This window comes from Eublepharis macularius, chromosome 5 (genome assembly GCF_028583425.1).
Source record: "Eublepharis macularius isolate TG4126 chromosome 5, MPM_Emac_v1.0, whole genome shotgun sequence".
NCBI lineage: Eukaryota > Metazoa > Chordata > Lepidosauria > Squamata > Eublepharidae > Eublepharis > Eublepharis macularius.
This window is the reverse complement of record NC_072794.1, coordinates 43,659,492-43,682,045: the sequence shown is the minus strand read 5'-3', so window position 1 is coordinate 43,682,045 and position 22,554 is coordinate 43,659,492. Positions and strand designations below refer to the sequence as shown.

The 22,554-nt window shown below is 44.1% G+C and overlaps 2 protein-coding genes across 2 annotated transcripts in view; both read right to left on the bottom strand.

The window, feature by feature from the left end:
- CAMSAP2 (calmodulin regulated spectrin associated protein family member 2) overlaps nucleotides 1-22,554 on the bottom strand; it is a 109,355-nt gene that overhangs the window by 46,451 nt on the left and 40,350 nt on the right. The window contains exons 3-4 of the mRNA XM_054980766.1: nucleotides 9,742-9,903; nucleotides 8,512-8,595 (exon numbers count right to left, since the gene is read on the bottom strand). Coding sequence (XP_054836741.1) covers nucleotides 8,512-8,595; nucleotides 9,742-9,903 — 246 coding nt within the window. The remainder of the gene's footprint in view (nucleotides 1-8,511; nucleotides 8,596-9,741; nucleotides 9,904-22,554) is intronic.
- LOC129330639 (phosphatidylethanolamine-binding protein 1-like) lies at nucleotides 13,880-14,577 on the bottom strand. Its single transcript, XM_054980765.1, has one exon. The coding sequence runs from the start codon at nucleotides 14,529-14,531 to the stop codon at nucleotides 13,965-13,967; it is 567 nt and encodes a 188-aa protein (XP_054836740.1). The 5' UTR covers nucleotides 14,532-14,577; the 3' UTR covers nucleotides 13,880-13,964.

Sequence of the window (22,554 nt, the reverse complement as noted above, 5' to 3'; positions counted from 1 at the left end):
ACAAAATGTATTAATTAGTCGATCCTAATAAAAGGTATTACACTACAGCTGCATTCGGAATCCTGGTTCATCGTCTAACGTTTATAGCTTAACTTCAAAATGCCTTTACTGCATTGGAGTATGGTAGTTCTACAAAGGGATCTCTCAAGGGTATTACCACTGATCTGAGACCAGCTCTCAAATGAGGTCATCCCATGAGTATGATTGGTTACAGAAGGACTCTAAAGGAAAAAAAACCCCATCTGCAATACAAGAGGAAGTGAACTCCAAAAAGCAGGGGTGGTTTCTGACAAAACCCTCATATAGGTTCCTGGTTCTCCAGCCAACATCAGGTCACAATCTGGTCTATATGAGCACAGGCAGTCCACCAAATCATTCGGGACCTTAAAAGTTAATACCAGCGCTTTCTTTTGGCCCTGGAAACACACTAGCAGGCAATGTACTTGGTATAGGATGGAAGTGATTTGCTCACTGTAGCCAGAGCCCGTAAAAAAAAAACAAAGACTCCCCATGCTGATGTCATGCTAGGATTTATATTACTAAGCTATCTGAAAGCCATAAATGTACAGATATTAGAGTATTTTCTTGCCTATATCAGGCCGGCATTATTACTAAACAGAATTCAGGTAAAGTTCCTAATTTTAAATCTAAACACATATTTTATAATATGAAGCATAAAAGCACATAAGCAGCTCTTGATACCAGAGCTATTTTCCAAACAAACTCAGTTTAAGTGAAACTGAGAGAATGCTGGGTTCATCAAAGGCTTAAAATATCCTGATTAGAGGTCAGTAACTAGATGCTGAAGAAGAGCATGCTGTTGAGTTACAACTGACTCATGGCAAACCCATGCATGGGGCATTCTAGGCAAGAGATTAACAGAGGTGATTTGATGTTGCCTTCTTCTGCACAGCAACCCCAGCCTTCCTTAGTGGCCTCTCATCAACGTACTGACCGTGGCTGACCCTGCTTAGCTTCCAAGCTCTGATGAACTTGGGCTAAGCTGGGCTATTTGGGCTGATAGAAACCAAAACCCAGGGCTAAATCTGCCCCCTCCCACCTGCAAGTATCAGCTTGCTAACAAGTTGTCAATACAAAGGCAAGTGGAGATAACAGTGGCTAAGGAAAGGGACTTTAATAGCAGTTTCGGGGAGGGAGAGTGCAGCCCCCAGGTTGACCACTCCCTGTCAATTCTTTCAAAAGGCTATCTTATAAAACCTAACAGTAGTGTAAATCCAACTGCATTTTCATTTCTCCATTGAGAGGGCAATCTTGTTTAATCCTAAGAGGGTTAGCTCCTAAACTGTAATAGGGCAGTTATGTATCTTATGTATTTAGTATGTTTTTATTCCACTTTTCCTCCAAACAGTTCTCTTCCTTCGTCTGGTGAGGGGGAGAGGGGAGGACCTGCCCAAGGTCACCCAGTACTTTTCATGGGAAGTAAGCATTTGCACCTGGGTCTCTCAGGTCCCAGCCCAAAACTTTTAAAAATACTTTTTATTTAATTTTCTAAATATTTTATAAACAACAACTTAATCAACATAGTAACAATACAATAACAAGCCATAATTGATTCAATTTCCATTGAAGTATTTAAGAAGTAGAGAGTTGAAATACTAAGTGCTAGTAAAGTACAAAATCTGAGCACTTTTTTGGCAAAGAAATGAAAGATGATGCATAAATAGTTACATAATCAAAAAAGGGAAACCATTTCTCCTCAGTGTTGGGACTGAACTGTTGTTCCAAAGATTTAATAAACTGATTTCTGAGTTAAGTGGTATGCTATATCCTGTTATTTTCATGATATAGTCTACAATCTTACTCCAGCAAGTTTGAATTTTGCAGCAGGACCACCAACCGTGGATAAAGGTGCCATTCTCCTTACAACCTTTCCAGTATTTAGGGTTATTGTTGGACTTACAGTGATACAAGTTAAGTGGCATTAAATACCATCTGTTTACTATTTTAAAGGTTTGTAATATAATATTTCACGCCAGCCCAACACTTTAACCACTATGCAACACAACTGTTTTTATCTACTTCCAGATGCATGTGACTAGATTACTAATAGTCTGGCAACTTGTTGCTTAAGGGTTGTAGGAATCGCACTTTAGTGTTTTCACATCCTAGTACCCGCTCTATACTAATCTGGCTGGGAACATCTGCTACCTAATGTTGGTTTGCTACAAGGCTGAGAACCAACCACAAACGGTTGCATGAATATATCTTCAGAATGGAGAAATTAAGATGTGTTCAAAGCACTTCATATGCACAACCTGATTGTCCTCGGACTGCGACCAGCATATCTGCAGGACCGTCTCTCCCCATATATTCCCCGGAGGACACTTTGATCAGGAGATAAACAGCTGTTGGTGGTCCCTGGCCCCAAGGAGGCCCGCTTAGCCTCAATCAGAGCCAGGGCCTTTTCGATCCTGGCTCCCACCTGGTGGAACACTCTGTCTACTGAGACCAGGGCCGGCAAGACCTACTATCTTTTTGCTGGGCCTGTAAGACAGAGCTGTTCCGCCAGGCATATGGCTGAGGTCTGGGCCTCTGCCGGCCTGATACAACAAGAGGTGTATAAAATCTAACCCTCCCTGTGAAGGCTGTCCACCATCCTGTTTTAGTTTGTAAGGCTGACTGTATAACTAAAAATATGTTTTTAATGTAATTATGTTTTTAAATGTTTTATGGAAATGGAATTTTATTATATTTTAATAGGTTGTGATCCACCCTGAGCCCACTTGCAGGGAGGGCAGAATAGAAATGTGAAATAAATAAAATGAAATAAATAAGCACCCAGTAAAATAAGCTAGTATACTGGTTAAGTGGCTGGGATGCAAATCTGCACTCTGCTAGTTCAAATCCTACTACTGCCACGAGCTCTGCAGGTGGCCTTGGGTAAGCCACTCCTCTCAGCCCCAGCTCCCCAGGTGTATTGTGGGGATAATAACACTGATTTTGTTCACCACTCTGAGTACGGCAGTAATCTGTCTAGAATAGTGGTATGTAAGCACAGTTATTATCATTATCATCCTCATATTGCAGATAACAGACTGAGCCTCATACTGTGTGGACTGCCTACCTAATGAGCTCATGGCAGAGACCAGATGGGAACCAAGACATTTTTGGATTTCAACTTACGCTCACCTATTATGGAGTTTACCAGGAATTCAAATAATGAATACAATTTAAATGAAGATTACCCTAGACAAGATACTATTAAAGAATAATTTACATTAACATTCTGCTAGTAAACTACACTGACTAGCACTTCTGGTTTAAATTTTCTTTGCTTACAATTTGGTACACTTTATAAAATAATATCAGATATGCTGTAATGTCATGAGCAGCATGGCAGTATTTGTGAATTTGTAACAAAATGTTGGGCTGGATCCAACCAAGCTTTCTGATGGTGAAAAAGTAAGTAGGGGTCGCCTTTGACCACTCAAAAAAAGCTATTAGGGAGAACATGGGAACTGTATAGACAAAAAACCATGTGGGTTGGGGTTTATACCAAGGAGGAGAATTGGGAGATGAATGAAAAAGCTTGCTGGATAAAACATACTGTTACTGAAAATTAAAATTACAGGAAGTCAAGATACAGAACATAAAAGCTCAAATTTCTGGCTATCTGGTTCCATGATAGAAATTTAGGTAATGTCAGTAACACCCAATATAATACAGGATTAGTGAATTAATTATTAGTATTGCCAGCTTGGATACTGAACCTATCACCTCATGGTAAATGTTAAGTAAAATAACATAATTCTATAGAATTCTTTTCTTTCTGCTCTTTGTTATATACTTTAAAGACTGAAAAGTCTAAATATCTGCACTGCGGGTAAACTGTCATCTCAAACTTAATCTTTTATGAAGTATGAAATTGTGCACTGTGGTACAAGATTTTAAACTTCCAACTAAGGCAGATGCAAAAGAAACCCACATCACAGCAGGGAATTCCAGCATGGAATGGATTACTGAAAATAAAGAAGCCAGCAGTGGAAATAACAGGCGCTTGATTTATTAGATTTCCATATGCTAATAGAAGCAATGTGCTGACTGGTGCTAAGATATATCAAGAGAAGACAGTCCGGTGATAAGGTACAAATTTAAACATGAAGACTGAAAATGGAGGGAAAAAATTGACTACAATCTGGCAAACTTGTGCCACCTGAAATTAGAGAGCATTCACACCTAAGCTCCCCATTACATCCTACTTTGTTTCTGCCTGAACGTCCAGGTCAACAATTTTGTTTTGGTCTTACCTCTATATTGTAATTACTTCCTGATTGGTCTGTTTTTTCATTGGTTGTTTTCACACATCTTTAAAATAGTGCCGATACTCAGGGAAGGCTGCTGGCTTCCTCGCACGATTTTTGACGCCATCCATTTACAAAACAGAGGCAGGCAGTGATGATGGCACTTTCGTGAGTTTTGTAAATGGATGGCATTAAAATTGTGCGAGGAAGCCGGTAGCCTGTGAACCTTCTGTATCATGCTATTTTAAAGACATGTGAAAATGGCCATTCTTGCAGCTCACGCTATGAGTGGTTGTACCATGCCACTGTAACGAAGGACGAAATATGGAAAAGATGCTCTCACTAATTATTTATATATAATAATATATAAAGATGCTCTCACTAATTATTTCTGTCTGGGAGAAGAGAAGCAGTACCACCCTAGTAATATATATCTCCTTGTTGATCATTTGCTTATTTGCTATGCTGAAGCTGCTATTTGCCTATCTAGAGATAACAAAACGTTTCAGCCACAAATGGAGTGTGTAAACTCTGAAGAGAAGGGAGACTTCTAGAGAAGTTCCAACAACTTATACTGGTGGGTCAGATGATATGGCAGTATTGGAGCTGAAACTTACAAAAACTCCAGGTCTTTATAGTCTGGTTTCAAGCACAGTATATGAATACAAGTTTACAAAACTCATGACGTTTGCCTACACTGAAACTGTCAATGTTTTCTTTTGAAAAGGGAGCAAATAGCCTCTTCCTTGGAGGTTCAGCCAAATGCTTGGAAATTTTCCTAGTTCATCTGTCCCATGAGGGAAAGAGAACATTGGTACAATTCCTGTGACTAGATTGTTCTCTGTTAATTCCCACATGCAGGATTCACTAAATGCTCCTACCCCCAAAGCTTCTGCAGCAGGAATACGAGGGGAGAAACAGCTGAGATTAGAGTACATGGTCTGATTAACAACTAAGAAGGCTCCTCGTATTGCCTTCTGACAATAATTCAATAACTATGAACAGCACACTGCCAGCAGAGACATCCCTTCAGGGGACGTTGACAATGCATACACAGCTTAAGATGCTATGTTAAGCAGAACTGTCCTAATAGCTTATAATAGAGATACCTGCTTTCAGCCTCTGCAATAAACAACTACTAGTCCTCTGAGGAAAAGGGAAGAACTAACTCTCCATGTGAAGGTTAGTAGTTGTGATCTAATCCTCTAATCGCACATCAGAGCAAAGACATGAATCTCTGAACTGTTGTGACTTAGCACACTAGACTTCCTTTATCTGACCCAGTTCTGAGTCAGTTAATTACAGTCTTCAGTGAGGCAACTAATTTGGCTGCCCTACACACAGAGAAAACAAATGAAGTGTGCGGGGTGGGTGGGTGAGTGGGGAGAATAGGGCAAAGAGGGAGACTCAAGTTATCATAAATGACAAGTGCAATTATATCCGTATGTCAGCAACTTTAGGAAATATCATTGTGATAGCTGCACAGCTAGGAAAGGCACAATTTCAGAGACAGCAAGAAAACAGAGCACATGGCATGTTATTAACTATGAATTACAAGGGAAAAATTGAGTAAGTTAGAAATAGAACATTTCTTTTACCTGAGTGATTGATTTTTGATCCTAACGGTAGAATTCACATTTGAAAACTACTAATCAAGTTAGTAAAAAGATACTACTTCAAGAATATTTGAACAAGATGGGACACCAGAGTAACAACGAACAGAATCAAGAGAATATTTGGCATGATTGTAGATTGACAAAAGACCTTTGATTTCAATATTGTTGGCAGCTGCAAGGTTATTAATAGCTAAACATTGGAAATCGGATAAACCACAAACAAAAATGCAATGGTATAATAAAATATGGGAGATGTATGTAATGAGTAGAATAACCAACAATTCCCTTTTCAAGGAAAATGTTAAAAATATGTGAAAAGCTAGTCATGAAGAGGGGTGGAATATGGTATTAGAATATCTAAAGTGTAGTAATATTATCCCAAATAGGAAGGATTATTATGTGTTTTTGAATTACTTGAAGTTAAAAATTTGTTATCCCCCCTTTGATTTTATTTTTTTAATTTTATTTTTTTAATTTTTATTTTTTAAGTTATTATGGGTATTGGAGTATTGTACATTTTGTGTGTTTTGTTTTGGTTAATCAATTTTAAAAAAGAGAGAGAGAATAAGGTAGACTATTGTTAAAATAAATGAGAAGACCCTATAATGGAGAGTTTAGGCTAATTGCTTCCACATTTCTGCTGGCAGAGAGCAGCCCATACTTCACATACAAAACCTGATTATTACATACATACAGGGCTTTTTTCAGGGGGAATGCGGTGGAACGGAGTTACGGCACCTCTTGAAAATACTCGGCAATAGTGCTTGAAAACAATATTATTTCAAAGAATCCCGTATGTTTCTTCCTCATTTCCCTCTTGAGAGTTCCGCCACCTCTTTTCCCAGAACCCCCCCCTGCATACGTACTAATGAAACAATACATGTATAATTTACCTAATGTTAAGTTTTCAAAAAGTTCTCTTAACCTTAGTTCTATAAGTAAATTACCAGGCTGTTTTATATTATAAACATTAACAGTAACTTTTTTAGATAATGATGGGAAGCTAATGAACTCGGGGACAGTTAATGGAGACTTGGTTACACATCTAACTTCCTTTAGCTCCCGTTTGAGGGCAAACTCCTCATTCACTTCTTTTATGTGTTTTAAACAAGGGTGGATAATTAACCAGAATAATCTAGTTTCAGATGAATAGCCATGTTGATCTTCAGTAAAAGAGCACTTTAAAGTCCAACAAGATTTTCAGGGTATAAAGTTTTGAGAGTCAAAACCCGTTTGTCAGAACAATCCAAACACCTTAATATCTTAAGCAGTGGATAGTGACATTTTTAAAAAATGCACATACACGTAGGCCGAATATAGAGGGGAAGAACTGTTTTCCGAGGTAAGATTATATGAGAAATATGTCCTGGATGCCCAAGTAACTTAAGTTGACAGGAACATATTTTATACATAAGTCACTTGAAGCCATCAAGCCCATTAATATAGCTACCATGGCACACCCAAGATGGTAAGATGGTGATTCTCTATATCACTTATTTCTGGTAACTGTTATGATGCATTTAAATATATATTATTTAAATCAGATTTAAATCAGATAAGTGAACTTGAAATATGAACTGCAATTCTGAGAATTTTTATGGAGCTGTCACTTCTTGCAAGTCTCTTCCCACATTGTCAAACTCCTTTTTGATGTTATGGAGATTTTAAATATTTTAACAACAAAAAGATTTTTGTTTCCTAGAGCTCAAGAACCTATGATGGATTGCAGTAATTTCAAAATAAAAAATGCCTGTAGGGCCAAGTCAACCCGTCCTCCTGTGCAGCTGTTGGTGGGAAACACACTCAGCCTGCACAACGTTCCAGATGCAGCAGCGGGTTGTATGACTGATGTTGTCCTGCTTCATTCTCTGTGCATTTATTTCATTTTACTTCATTGATACTCCACCGTTCTTCCCAATGGGAACCAAAGCAGCTCACATCATTCTCCACTCCTCCATTTTATCTTCTAAACAAGCCTATTAAGTAGTATGAGAGTGTGTGACGGGCCCAAAGTCACTCAGCAAGCTTTCATGGCAGAGTGGGGAATTCAAACCTGGGTCTCCCAAATCCTAGTCTAGCATTCTAACCACTACACTACACACTGGCTCTCATTTTCTTGCTTTTAGCCCACTATTGAACTGGTTGATTACATCTAGAGTATTTGTGATGCACTACAAGCCAGTGTATGCCAAGGTATCACACAGCAGACCCTATTTTGTCTGGAATTCAACAGGTGCCCAGATTCCTTTTGCAGCCATCCCATGCTGACAGGATCACAAAGCTCAGCTCTATAATTTGCTAATATGCTACAGACTACACTCAGTCAGAAGGCATTCCTAGTCAAATCATTACCAAACATAAAGCAAAAGGAAATTTGGACACATCCATTCTCTAAGTGGAGTGAGAATCCACAGTGTCTGTGGCTACTTTGCACAAAAAGTAAAACAGTCCAAATATCAGCCTCAATACTTACCAACAACTCAGGCACACAAAAGAAGTCAGAATATATAGCGAAACTCTGGTGTTAAGCCTTGTTACAGAACAATTTTACAAAGGCAACTAACATACTGCACTCCTTATCTGCATTTGTACAGGACATCCTCTGTCAAGCTTGTATGTTTTCTTACACATACCTTTTGACCTCCTGCAGTTTCTATACCATGATGCTCTTTTAGTTTTTGCTCCTGCTCCATGATGTCTTTTAAATGTTCATTCACCTAAGATGATAAACAAAATCCCATTAAAAGAATGTTATATTCCTGTTGAGGCGAGAGTTTCACATACTTAGGGAATATGATACACTAGCATAATTTTATCATGCCATATTTCATGATACCGTATCATGAAATATTGTATAGGAAACAATACGGTAAGTCTCAATCCATGTGGGGGTGGTATTCCTTTTAAAGTTTCTGTATCTAGAGATATAAACTTTGGAAGATGTACGGGGGCTCTATAAATTCCTCAACTTCTTGGGCCAAAAAAGCCTATGCAATGGCCTCATTCTTTATACCCCCACTGGCATACCTCAGACCATCACGACATCATTTTTCTAATACTATTTTTGCACTTTTGCCAAGAGATTATAGGCACAGAGGGACATTCTCAGTGGCTGTCATTTATACAGAAATTCATCTGCCATAGACTTTTGGAAAGTTAAGCATCTTTCAGAATCTATTGTCAAAGGCCGGAGAACAATTGTTGTTGTGGATTTTCCGGGCTGTATAGCCGTGGTTTGGGCACTGTAGTTCCTGACGTTTCGCCAGCAGCTGTGACTGGCATCTTCAGAGGTGGCATCTTCAGAGGTGCTACACCTCTATTGATTAGACCAGTCTTTGAAGCAGGAATGAATATGTAGCAACTTATTGTTTTAAACTGACTTCCATATATTTATATTGTTTACTATCCATTGCCACAAGAACTAGGTAATAGTAATGAATTGTGTGTGTTTCTATATAACTGCCATAATTTAGACTGTGAGAGCATTAGCTTTACCTGTCACAGGCTTGCTTGAATACTGCCATAAGCTGTTGTCATGTAGTAATGCTAACGGCTGCTAGAGAACTTAGTAGACGCTTAAGGAAAGCATGGGGAGCCATAATAAGGTTCCACTCAATACTACACCCAATGTGTTTCTGTATATATGAAAATAGGATGGTCATCATTCCAAAGGAACGTAAACAAAATAATGAACATCTTTGGGCCACCACCAGCAATCTTAACTTGTCCTAGACAACCTTGTTTGCGTACAGCATTTATTCTGCATGATTTCAGTGATATGCACTAGTAGATAATTTGCATAAGCATCTTAGGAAAACAAATTACCCACATCAAACAAAAAGTGTATTTGCAGAGGGTCTTACTTTGTTTATCCAAAACATGACAGCGTCTTCTATGTCATAGGGAAGGTCTGTGGCTTGAAAAAAGGATGAATACTGCTGTGCACAGGCAATCACTTTCTCCACACTGACCATTTCCACCGTGTAAGCCATCATCAAGGTGTCAATCATAGCCAAATGGGCACTCTGCAAAGACAAGATGTCACAGATATTTTGAGATTACTTGCCTAACACAACTAAAGCACCTTTTTATTTTGCTTAAGTAGTGTGAATCTGCAGGCTGTCTCTCTCTCACCCCCCACCCCCCACCAACTAGACTGAAGAATTATCTTAAGCAATATTTTTATCAATTGCAACAGAAAGCACATCTAAGGCATATCCTTGAATGTTTTTACCAGGGAGTACCGAGCTGAATTGCATACAAGTGACTACTTTTAGAAAGGGCTGATGGGGAACAGTATCACTTAATATTTATTATTTATATAGCATTTTAGAGACTTCTATGTACTTTACATATGTGATGTCAGCAATCCTCCTGAAAAACAGGGAGAGGCCTTCCTGACTAGAGGTGTGCATGGATTTCCTACTTCGGGTTTACCCAAAGCAGGAAAACAATTCAGCATAACCTGAATCCCTAAACGGCAAGCCTCTTCGGGATTCAGGTGTTTAAATGCTTCGGTATGCTCTGTAAAGATTCGAGAATCTTTACGGAGCACACCGAAGCTCAAAGCAGCACTTTTCTTGCCCTTTGCAAATGGCAAGAAAAGTGTTGCTTTCAAACCCTGGCTTTACAGCTGATGGGAGGGGGATCCCCCATCAACTGAGAAAAGCTGCCAGTGTTTGAAAGCAGCAACACTTTTTTTAGCTGAGGGGAGGGGAAGGAGGGGGGTCCTTTCTCCCTCTTCTCTCAGCTTAAAAAAGCAGTGGGCGTTTGAAAGCAGCAACACCTTTCTTGCTTTTTTCAGCCGATGGGGGATCCCCCTCCCATCAGCTGAAAAGCGGTGGGGCGTTTGAAAACAACACTTGCAAGTGGCAAGAGAAGTGTTGCTCTTTGCCCGAAGCTTCCCAAAGCGATGCTGGGACTGAATCTGGCCTGATTCAGGTTAAAAACCTGAATCAGAAAGCCAAAATGCACACCCCTCTCCTGACTGTTTCATCAGCTAAAGAAGCTCACTTGGTGGGTACACAAGAGAGGGCCTTTTCGGTGGCAGTTCCACAATTATGGAAAAGCATCCTCAGGGAGGATGGCTAGGGAGGTGCACCTAGCTCCCTCATTGCTGATCTTTAGGAGGTAGTTGAAGACATTTTTATTTAGGACTGCTTTTAATTAGCTTTGTTTCTTGATCTACTGGCAGTCTTAAACTGTGCTTTTAAACTTATTTTATAATATTTATTTTTCTACAGCACTTGCAGGGTGCTTCCCTCCTTTCCTCCCCTCCAGTTAAAACAATAATTATCAGTACAAGTTCACCTCCTGCAAAGGGCTTCTAGAATATTCATAATAACCTACATCTCTGCAAAATGTACATAAGGCAGCTTCCAACAGCAGTTAATAATACACAATATAACCAAACAGTTTGGACATATGTAGCTGCCTTACATTGTTAAGAGCAGAGAGGTTTCATTAGATCCCACACTCTTATTACAAAGGCAGGTAACCATGGTGGCTAAGAATGTATTTCAGCTGTGCTTAGCTTGAAATCATTCCCTTCATTTAAAGAACTGCTGACCTACCCATGCTGATCCACACTACAGTAACCTTGCTAGATTATTGTAATATGCTTGACATGGGTCTGCCCTTGAAGACTATTCAGAAGCTGCAATTGGCTCAGAATATTCCACCCTGATACCATTTTGGATGAGCTGCAGAAATGAGATATTTATGAGGGCTTTTTGGATATTGGACTTGTTTGGATTCTTGGTGAGCACTGGTCAGTCAAAAGGGCATGTTTTATGGACGTTTTAAAGTTTTTTCTTATTTTAATCTGTGATGATATAGGGTGTTTTTAATTTTTGCTACCAACAATATGGATTTTTTTTTAAAACGTCAAAGCTGTAGTTGGATCTTTGCAGTTAGACTTGACTTGATATGTTCAATAATCTCTACAATCTCCTGTAATTACTGCTTGGAGAGAATTCCAGAAGCTTCAAGCCATATTGGAGACTTAGGTCTAAGGAACTGCTTGGTAAGAGGTTTCCTGCGACGAAGTATAATTATTTTCAAGTGCTACAGTTAATGCTTCTCTTTGCCTCAAGGTATTCAGAAGTTAAGATTTTTCTGTACAAAAAAGATTTTTAAAGTAGCACAAATATCATTCCCCAAATTAACTGTCTTCTTTGTAGTATACAAATCTAATGATACATTCATTTACACAAACATTTTTAGTATGTGAGCTTTAAATGCTGCATTTCTGAACAGGACAGGAAGAAAGAATTATTTCAGCTACATAAAAGAGGAATCACAGGACAAACTTCACTGCGCAGATTATCATTAACCAGAGAATCATTATCAACTTTTTAAAGTGGCATCATTTCAATTTAAAAAAAAAACTATGCTGCTGCCTCTTAATCTTTTAGGTGGTTTTAGTGAAAGCAGCAATACCCCCTCCCCCGTCTTTAACACTGTATAGCCGAACCATGCTTGATAGAAAGAAAGGACTGCCCATTGTTCCAATTTGTTGCTTCAGACAAGACAAATGTCAAGCCTCAGCTCCAATGGACACACACCCTACCCTCAGTTAAGCAGTTTGAAGCCTTCCTCCAAAAGAAGAGCCACTAAAGTTGGAAGAAGTTCTTACAGCCTAAGATAACATGCCATTATTTCCCAAGAGACTATATGCGTGTCACCACTTTAAGCAGAGCGTTTGTATTGCCCCAGCCGTTTGATGAGAACTTGACCATTAAACCTCCTGCTTTCAATTTCTTCTCAGGTGCAGAAACGTGAAGACATCCTCCTAAATACTTGGCAGGCGACACAGATTACCAAAGTGGTCCTATGGCAAGTTCTCATTTGCAAATATGTCTATATTCGCCTTCTTCCTTGATTCACAACCACTTGCCCTGTTTCCAAGTACCGGAAACCTACCTTCCCCGATTACGGTTCTACATTCCAGGCAATATAGGAAAATATTTAAGATGAACATGTTAAACTGTATTACCCATGGCTCACTTACCAATATAGTCACAGTCATGAGGGGTGTGTGTAAGGGCTGTGTTCTTGCTCCCCATTTTTTCAATCTTTTTTTTATGTCCTCCCCCCGCCTAGAAATGTGTACCTACTGATCTTCATACCCTCAAACTGGCCAGTCACCCAATATCTATTCTGCTATACGCAGATGATGCTGTTTTGCTATCACTTGGTATGCGTTGTACTTCAAAAACATTTGCAAAATATTGCACATTGGAACCCTTAAATATTAGTTATAAAAAATAAAGAATAATTTTTTTTTTGTAAGGTCAAAATTGTGCACTCAAGGACATGGCTGCTTGATGGTCACCCACTTGACCAAGTTCACTCGTTCAATTATCTAGGTTTCTATTTCCATTCATCTCATTTTTAAATTGTACATACAAAATGAAAGCGCTATAAGGATAAATATCTAAGTATGCATTTTCTTCCACAAGATTATTTCTAAACTATTTGCTCTTGAAGGTCAAGATCAAAAGCCCAAGAAACTGAACTTTTTTACAGCATGAATTGGATCACTCAAACATTTTTATGGTGGTGGTGGTGGGGGGGGTGAATTGAGGAAGATTATTTTCAAATCTCTCAAGTCTGATAATCAGCTATGCTTCCAAAATATAGCAACTAAAGCAACCACTTTGGCCATTATTTTGATCATCTAGTTAATATTCTTCTCACCTTCAGTGCTATCATATAACAACATGTACAAAAATAGTGCACACTGGAAGAAGTTGTGTACTATTTTCATTAATTAAAAAATGAACTTTTATCATAGGTACCTGTAGGTTTCTACACTACTCCAGATTACAGGAGTTCTGTTTAACAAAAGGAACAATTACAATCTATTTAAAAACACACAGATTTATTTTGTGGACACTGCAAGTTTCAAACTTTTTAAAAAACGTATTTTTGTCTGCACTAAAACAAGTAACACAACTCCTACTTATAGAACATACAATTCTTTTTTTTTTTTTTTTTTTTTGGCCCAGGTATCTTTATTGGTATTCGTGCAACTCATTTAACACTACAGGGGCGGGGAAGAGGGCAAGAAAACAGGGCAGCTCTACTTCCCAGAGAGCTGTTCATAGAGCTTTGGCACGTAGTCATCCCACTCGGCCTGGTAGCACGTGCCAGCCACAGGGGGGCCCAACTTGTACTTCTTGCGGAAAGCTGCCACTTGGAAATTGCCACGTTTATCACCGGAGCGATTGCTGAGGATGGGTTCATTGCAGTTCAGTTGCTGCGGCTGCTCATAGACCAGCCAAACGTAGCGATGCAGCCCTGTTCCTTTGGGAGGTCCGGAGCCAACGTAGTCAGACAGGACGCACCCACTGCTGACATCGTTGCCCTTCATGTTGGTCACCAGGAAATGGTGCCACTCCCTAAACTTGGGGGTTTTCCTGCTGGGTGCATCAGGGTCGGTTAGAACCAAGGTGTAAAGTTTCTCTGGGTTACAGTCATCCCATTCAACGGATGTCGGGCGATTCTTAACCTGGGTGGGAGTGAGCACTTTGCCCAGCTCGTCGATTTCCACTCCCCCAACATAGCGGACCCGCATCGGCCTCGCCGGCTTCTCCTCCACCTCGCTGAGGCTCAGCGGGCCGCCCCACGCGCCGAGATCCACCGACATCTTTGCAAGGCACAGACGCGCAGCTCCCCTCGCCGCGAACCCGCCGAACCGAACATACAATTCTTGGAAGCAAAACATAACTCTCTTTACTTCAGAACTGGGTTCTATAGATATATCACTGTGCCAATCTCATACAATATTTTCCTTTCTAGTTTTGTCATTCTTTAACAGATTAGAACAGCTCCCCCAGATCTTTTTGAGCCTGTAGGCACCTTTGGAATTTCGAGAAAGAGTGGTGAGTGCAGCCAAACCCAAAATGGCTGATAAAAGAGCCAAGGCCAAATGGAATATGCCTTCTCCTCACAGTTCTGGGGAAGAAGGAAATCTTGAAGGGGGCATAAAGGTATACGTTGGAAAGCCCACGTACTTACCAGTCCACCAGTGCAAAACCCTTTCATTTAAATGAGGCTGCCAACAACCCCTGCCTTACAATGGTCCCACCCACTTTCTGAAAAGTTCATTGGGTACAAAGGTAAGTATTTGTGCTTGCCATGGTGCCCATGGACACTACGTTGGGGAACCCTGGATTAGAAAGCTGTATTTTAAGCCTATTTTTAAAGAGGGCAAGGCTCAATTACCAGCCCAAAGCTGTATTATAACAGGAATCCGGCTCTCCCAGCAGCAGCATAAGGCTGCTCAAGCTGGGAGCCGTCGTTTGCTGCCCCGCCCTGGAGGAAAGGAGACAGGCTCCCTTCCCGGGCATCTGGGGCTTAGGCGGGGGGGGGGGGCGGAGCCAAGAGCCTGATTCAGGCGGCTCCGCTCTCCCCGGCTGCAGTCTCTTCAAGAGCTCGGAGGGAACAAGAGTGTTTATCCTGTGCTCCGCTCCGAGCGGCAAAGGGACAGCCACACCACCCCTAGCCTTCTCAGTTGCAGCTGATGGGGCTTGGCTTCTGGGTGCTTGCAGCGTTTCAGCTGCGGCGGCGGCTTTAGCGGCGGCGGGAACGGCGGCCTTACTGGCGGCAGAAGCAGCGGCAGCAGAAGCGGCACATCCACGCGGCTGCAGCAGCGATTCTCGGCGGCGGGGGTTGGGGCTGGCGGAGAGTGCCCTGAGCGCCTCTCCTGTTCGCCAGGCAGTGGTGGCTGTGTGGTGTCTGGCCTTAGCATTGTGAAGCGAGAGCTCGCTCCCCCCTCCCACTTCAGTATTGCACCCACCCCCATTCCTGATACGCTGGGCTATTGGTGGGGGTTGGTGTCAGGCGAGTGAAGGCCTGCTGTGTGGGTGGAGTACTACCCCCTTCTTCCCACTGCTGGCTACTGCAGCCAGGCACTGGCCTATCTGCCCTGCTCCTTAGGCCCATAAGGCCGTTCCTCAAACATTGCTCAAGGTGGGGGCGGGCTGGGTCTAGGGCCTATCCTGCATTGGCTTGGGGGCCATTTTGTTCTGAGTGGCTCATAGCCATTTTGTGCAGTGTTGTTTTTTTTTTTGCATAGTAGTGGGGCAAGCACTGCTCCACCTAGGGGTGGCTTCTAGTCACTGTTTGTAAAGCGGCTAATGCCATCTGGGGGTAGCTTCTTGGCACTGTTCCTGCGGGTACTAGTGCTAATCTGGCTAGTGATAGTGCTGCCTAGCAGGGAGGGTGCTGCATGGTTAAATGGTTTAGCTGTGAAACAGGCTGATACACCACTGACAGTCACTGAATCAGTTGGTATTTGCAGCTGCTTTTTGTCACAGTGATGCTGCCCAAAAAAGGGAGTGGCCCGTCTAAGGGGAAGAGGCCTGCTAAAAGGTCTGCCCCAAGGAACCCCCCCTCTGGCTCTGTCTTCCTCGGACGAGGACGAAGGCCCAAGTAGGCAGGAGCTTATGGAGCGTATACTTGCCCTTGAGAATGTTGGGGGGGCATGGCATCGGCTGGCGCACCTACACAGCCACGCAGGGGTGCCAAAAGAGTCGCAAAGGTGGGTTTTAATAAGGATTTTGCCTCTCGCCTTTCTGCCCTTGAGAGACTATCAGGTGCGGCAGCGAGCGACGGTGGTTGAGGCCAGGAACATCTGACCTCACTGGAGAGTGTGGCTGACGGTGACCAGGAACGGCCGGCTGACAGTTGCCAAGTCGCCATAGCTGTGGAGCCGCCTGTACCTGATGGTAAGGATCCTTTTCCCAACAGAGCACTGCTTGGCCCTGGGGCCCCTGCGGGCAAATGGCTGCCTCCGGTGTTTCTGCGCCTTCCATTTCGAGCGCTTATCCCACGCAAGGTTGGCCTACGGCGGGCCCATCAATGTGGCCTAATTATGCGGGGGACTCTTTGCACCAGCAGCAGGCATCTGTTTTGCCAACAGCAGGCAGTGCTGCCGGTTGGGAGGGGCAAACCTATCCATCACTAGCAACCAGGTGGCCTTACGGATATGGCGGCCAGCCAGGTCCAGCCCCCTACGGAGCCCAGGGATATGGCATGGTCCCTTACAGGGCGTTGCCCCCCGGGGATACTGCCTTGCCGTTAGGAGATCACCTGACGCAGGCCACCCGGGAAAAAATTATAAGAGGTGAATACGTAAACGTCTTTACCCTTCTCTTCAGGGAACTGGAGAAGAAGGATAAAGATGATCTTGACAATAGGGATAAAGAGAAGATCCACCACCGGCGGATCGACAGGACCTGGGTGCATTGGTTGCCAGGGTTCCTTGTTTATGTGGGGGTTTTGGCCAGGGCACAGCCACATAGGGCCCTCCCCCTGTTCCAGTATATTAATATAATCTATAGGGGATATACTGACTTTGAGGGGGTGGCGTGGTTTCGTTACGACGAAGAGTTCCGCATGTGTGCGGCTTTGACCCCTGGCCTCCCCTGGGATCAAATACTGATTCAGCTTTGGGTGCAGGTTATGGCCCCATCTAAGTCTACCATTGGCAATAGGACCAACAGCGGTCATATGATTATTCGGCCCGCTCAGGGGTCGAGTTCCCGCACCCCTGCGGGGCAGCAGGTTCAATCACGGCTGCTCTGCTGGGACTTTACGTCCAAGGGGGTGTGCCATAGAAGGGCGTGCAAATATAGGCATGAGTGCCCTACCTGCGCGGGACCCCATGCACATTCTGCCTGTCCCAGGGGACAACAGGGGGGACAGGGAGGAAAACGCTTTGGGGGCGGTGGTGGTCAGCAAGGGACTGGTAAAGGGGCCCAGTCCAGTAAGGCTGAGGGTACTTGAGCGGTTGCTTCAGGTGTACCCGAGGCACAGGGACGCTGACTATTTACTTTCAGGTTTTCAGTTTGGGTTTAGGATCCCTTTCCAGGGTCCCAGGACACCTTTCATGGCAGCCAACCTTAGATCAGTGGCTGGCATGGAAGAAGTGGTCCGCCAAAAGATTTTGAAGGAGTGTGCTGAGGGCAGGGTCTTGGGGCTTTTTGACGCCCCTCTAGTCTCGTCCTTGAGGGTCTCTCCTTTGGGGGTGGTGCCAAAAAAGGCGCCAGGGGAGTTTCGCCTCATTCACCACCTGTCTTTCCCCAAAGGGGGATCGGTGAATGATGGCATTCCGGATGAACTCTGCACGGTGCTACACTTCCTTTGACCAGGCGGTCAAGGTTGTGCGCCGGTGTGGGGTGGGTGCTGAAATGGCAAAGTGCGATATCAAGTCTGCCTTTCGTCTGCTCCCAGTTCACCCAGATGACTTTGATCTTTTGGGTTTTGCATTTGAGGGCAAGTTTTATATGGGCATGGCTCTTCCTATGGGGTGTTCCATATCTTGCTCTGCTTTTGAGCGCTTCAGTTCCTTCTTGGAATGGGAGTTGCGTCGCCACTGTGCCTGCCCGGACACCGTCCATTATTTAGACGACTTTATGGTGTCTGGGCCTGCTGGCACGGGGCAGTGTGCCAGGTTGCTGACAGGGTTCATGGAGCTCGCTGAGGAACTGGGGGTTCCTCTGGCTCATGAGAAAACAGAGGGACCAGCTGTTGTCCTGACGCTTTTAGGCATTGAACTTGACACGGTTCACCAGACCTTGAGGTTGCCATTGGAGAAGGTGGTAGACCTTAGAGCCAGGTTGGAGGACTGCTTGAGTAGAGACAAGGTATCTCTTCTTGAGTTGCAGCAATTAGTTGGCCATTTAAACTTTGCCTGTAAGGCAGTTGAGTCTGGGAGGGCTTTCCTCAGGTGGCTGTGTGATGCTATGGGGAACTTGTGGTTGCCCCATCATCGCTTACGAATTAACAAAGGTATGCGGGATGATTTATTGGTGTGGAAGGAATTCCTTGACACCTCTAATGGGGTGACTTTCTGGGTGGAGGATCTGTTGTTAGAAGCAGAGCTCCAGGTCACCTCTGATGCCTCCGGGTCTACAGGCTTTGGAGTCTTTTTCAGGGGGCATTGGTGTGCTGACCAATGGCCCGCAGATTGGGTAGCCCAGGGATTGTCCAAAGACCTTACGTTTTTGGAGTTTTTTCCCTTGTTAGTGGGCGTGTGGCTTTGGGGACCACAATTGGTGAACCAGGCTGTCCACTTTTGGTGCGACAACTTGGCTGTAGTACATGTGGTCAACTCCCTGGCCTCTAGATCCCCCAGGGTGATGAGGCTGGTAAGGGCCTTTACATTGAAATGTTTGAAGATGAACATTTTATTTAGGTCCAGACACGTTCCAGGCGTTAACAATGGTGTGGCAGACGCCTACGACCGTGCGGTAGGGCAGCTTTATCAGTTTAGGGCATCGGCGGGGATCCAGCAGTCGTGGCCTATCCCGCCCGAGCACCTGATGCACTTTTGTATAGTGCAGCGTGGGAGGGGTCTGGCTGTGAAGTCTATCAGGGGACAGCTGGCCGCTTTAGCCTTTGCCACCAAAGCACGGGGTTTACCTGAATTCACGGGTGTTTTCAGGATTAGAAAGATGCGGGAAGGCTGGGCCAGGGAGATAAAAACGCCAAGTGACCCTAGGCAGCCATCTCCCCATCAGTGTTGAGGGGGTTGGGGACTGCGTGGGCGGAAGTGTGCTCTTCAGTGTTTGAAAGGAGGCTTTTTCATGCTGCTTCCTTAACGGCATTCTTTGGGGCCCTGAGAGTCAGTGAGCTGGTGGCCTCTTCATGTACGGACACTTCTGGCCAAGCCTTGACCACCCAAGACATTAAATTTGTCGGGGACACAGTCTCCATTGGGATTAGACGGTCCAAGACGGACCAGCAGCAGCAGGGAAGCACCTTGCTTTTGGGCCCCTGCGCTGAGCAGGAGCTCTGCCCTGTTAAGGCCCTCCGGGAGTATGTCACGCTTCATGGGGATGACCAGGGGGTCTTATTCCACCACGAAGATCAAGCCCCTTTAACTAAATATCAGTTTTGGGCTGTGACAGAGAGGGCTCTTAAGAAAATTGGCTTGTCGGGGGCCAAATTTGGCACCCACTCCTTCCGGATTGGGGCGGCCTCGACAGCAGCTGCTATGGGGTACCCTCAGCAGGTGATTCAGAGAGTGGGCAGGTGGCGGTCAAGGGCATGTCGGTCCTATATCCGGCCCCTGCCTCAGTTTTAAATGGCAAACTAATTGCTCTTTCCTCAGGTGCCGTGTCGGGCCAAGCAAGGAAGAGGATCCTGATTTGTGGCCACAGCATGGTGTTCTGGGCAGCCAATCAAGCCAAGAGAACGCCGACTGGATCCCAGCTGGGTTTGAGTGCTGTGGCCACGGTAGAGTGGCAGGGCCGACGTGGCCTCAGATGGCCTGGCCTGCTGCCCCTCTTGTTTAGGGGATGGAAGGGTCTTCTCCCCATACATTGTGGTCATTCACCTTGGTGGTAATGATCTGGGGCTGGTACAGGGTAAGGCCCTGTCGATGCAAGTAGCTGAGGACCTGAGTTATATAGGCAGCCGATGGCCGGGCGTGCTTATATTATGGTCAGAGACGCTACAACGACGGGTTTGGCGGGAAGCCTTAGATCCCAGGGCGATAGAGAGGGCCCGACGTAAGGCTAACCACACCATCAAGAGGTCTTTGGGGCAAGGCTTGGGCATTTATTTGCCACACCCCGAGATTAGGGCCGAATTTGCCCGCCTCTACAGAGGCGACGGTGTCTACCTGTCACCTGAGGGCAATGATATATTCCTAGATGACCTACGGCAAGGGCTTCGGGTGGCTCTAGGCCACCTGTGGGGCGCGAGGGTCTAAGCAGAGGCTTGACCCTTGCGGTGGCAGGAGATTTTGGGAATAGGGTGCGGGCTGGTGAGCCCCTGTGGCATTTCCCCAAGGGTGGGGAACAGGGTCTGCCATCAGGGCGGTATGCTTGTGGTGGCTACCGTATCACGGGCAAACACCTGCGGGGATCCCCAGGAACAAGGCTTACCCTCATGCTAAATGGCTGGGGCGTAACAGGTACTTAAGGGGGGATCCATGGCCTGGCTGGCCAGGTTGCAGCCATTCGTGAGATGGCCTACACCCAGGGCATTGGGGCTCGCCCAGACAGGCAAGGCGGTGGTCAGCGGGCTGATCCCGTGGCTTGACCTGTACCGCTTAGTTAGCTCTTGCCGTGCTTTATCTTTATGGTCATTTTAATAAACGGCCCTTTATTCCAAGCCTGTGTCTGTCTCTTCCTTCCGGCTGGGGTTGCAATGATTCTCACCTTTAAGATGGTTGTTGTGGATTTTCCAGGCTGTATAGCCGTGGTCTTGGCATTCTAGTTCCTGATGTTTTGCCAGCAGCTGTGGCTGGCATCTTCAGAGGTGTAGCACGAAAAGACAGAGATCTCTCAGTGTCACAGTGTGGAGAAGGTGTTGGCAATCTTACCTGCCAACATCTTCTCTACACTGTGACACTGAGAGATCTCTGTCTTTTGGTGCTACACCTCTGAAGATGCCAGCCACAGCTGCTGGCGAAACGTCAGGAACTACAATGCCAAGACCACGGCTATACAGCCCGGAAAATCCACAACAACCATCGTTCTCCGGCCGTGAAAGCCTTTGACAATATATCTCACCTTTAAGCTTAATGGTTTCTTGTTTTACATGGAGTGCCTACTCATTTACAGTTATTTTTCAGTATTTTAAATTATGTGTGCTTGCATTTATATTCAACTTACAAAGCAGCCAGAGTATGTACAACATTTTGACTTTGGCTTATATTCCTTGGCCACAGAGAGCCAAGAATGCCTAAATCTACTAGTTTTAAGGAGCTTAAGAATGCACAAAATGTTTAAAAATGCATTTCTAAAATCTGATACCCTGCTGACTGAAAGGGTTCCTGCAGTGGCTTAGAGTAAAGTACAATTAAACCAATAAACAGAGAACTACCATGCAATCAATAGAAGTATTGGATTGTGGCCCTTCACTACAAGCAGCTAATTCTTTCCATTATGTCAATCTGTGAGTAGCCAGTTTCGTTTCTTTGTTAATGTGCCCAGAACAAGAGAAATAAGAACTGTTTGGTCTTTTTTCTCACTCTGAAATACCTTTTGTCTGGGGGAAAATATATTTCCTATATATTTATTACCAGGACGGGATTAAGGGATGGTGCCTGCCTGTGACCATCTGGTTAGGTGAATGGCAGAGGTGAGATTTTGAAGGGGGAGGGGAGACATCTCAACCTGCAGCTTTTTTTAAAGCCACAGTGATAAACAGATTCTCATGGATTGCAAATACTCAATTCTACAGAGTACAAAAGTGGCATTCAAGTGACTTTTGCACTACATGTGGTCAATGACAGCAGCAAGAAAACATTCTGATAATAACCAAGTTCATTCCAGCTTAAGTTTTTGTGAGTCAGACCTCACAAAGATCATCAGCTCTGAAGAACTGAAGTCTGACTCAAAAGCTTGTGCTAGAATGAACTTGGTTGTTTTAAAGGTGCTACCTGATTTCTGTTTTACTTTATTCTTCTCATACTTGGCTCACTTTCAAATTAACCACCCAAAGAGTCATTAGTATGTAAGAAAGGGCAAGAAATCTAAATGTGGTTAGGTCTTAAAGGTGCCACTTGATTTGTTTCATTTTGCTCCATTAGATTAACACAGCAGTATTTTCAAAATTAGTGTGAAAACAGAGGCTCTGATACAGGCACAGCTGAGGAATATATCACACAGCAGAAGAATACCTAGCTGGTTACTGTTTTGAGAAGCAGTGAT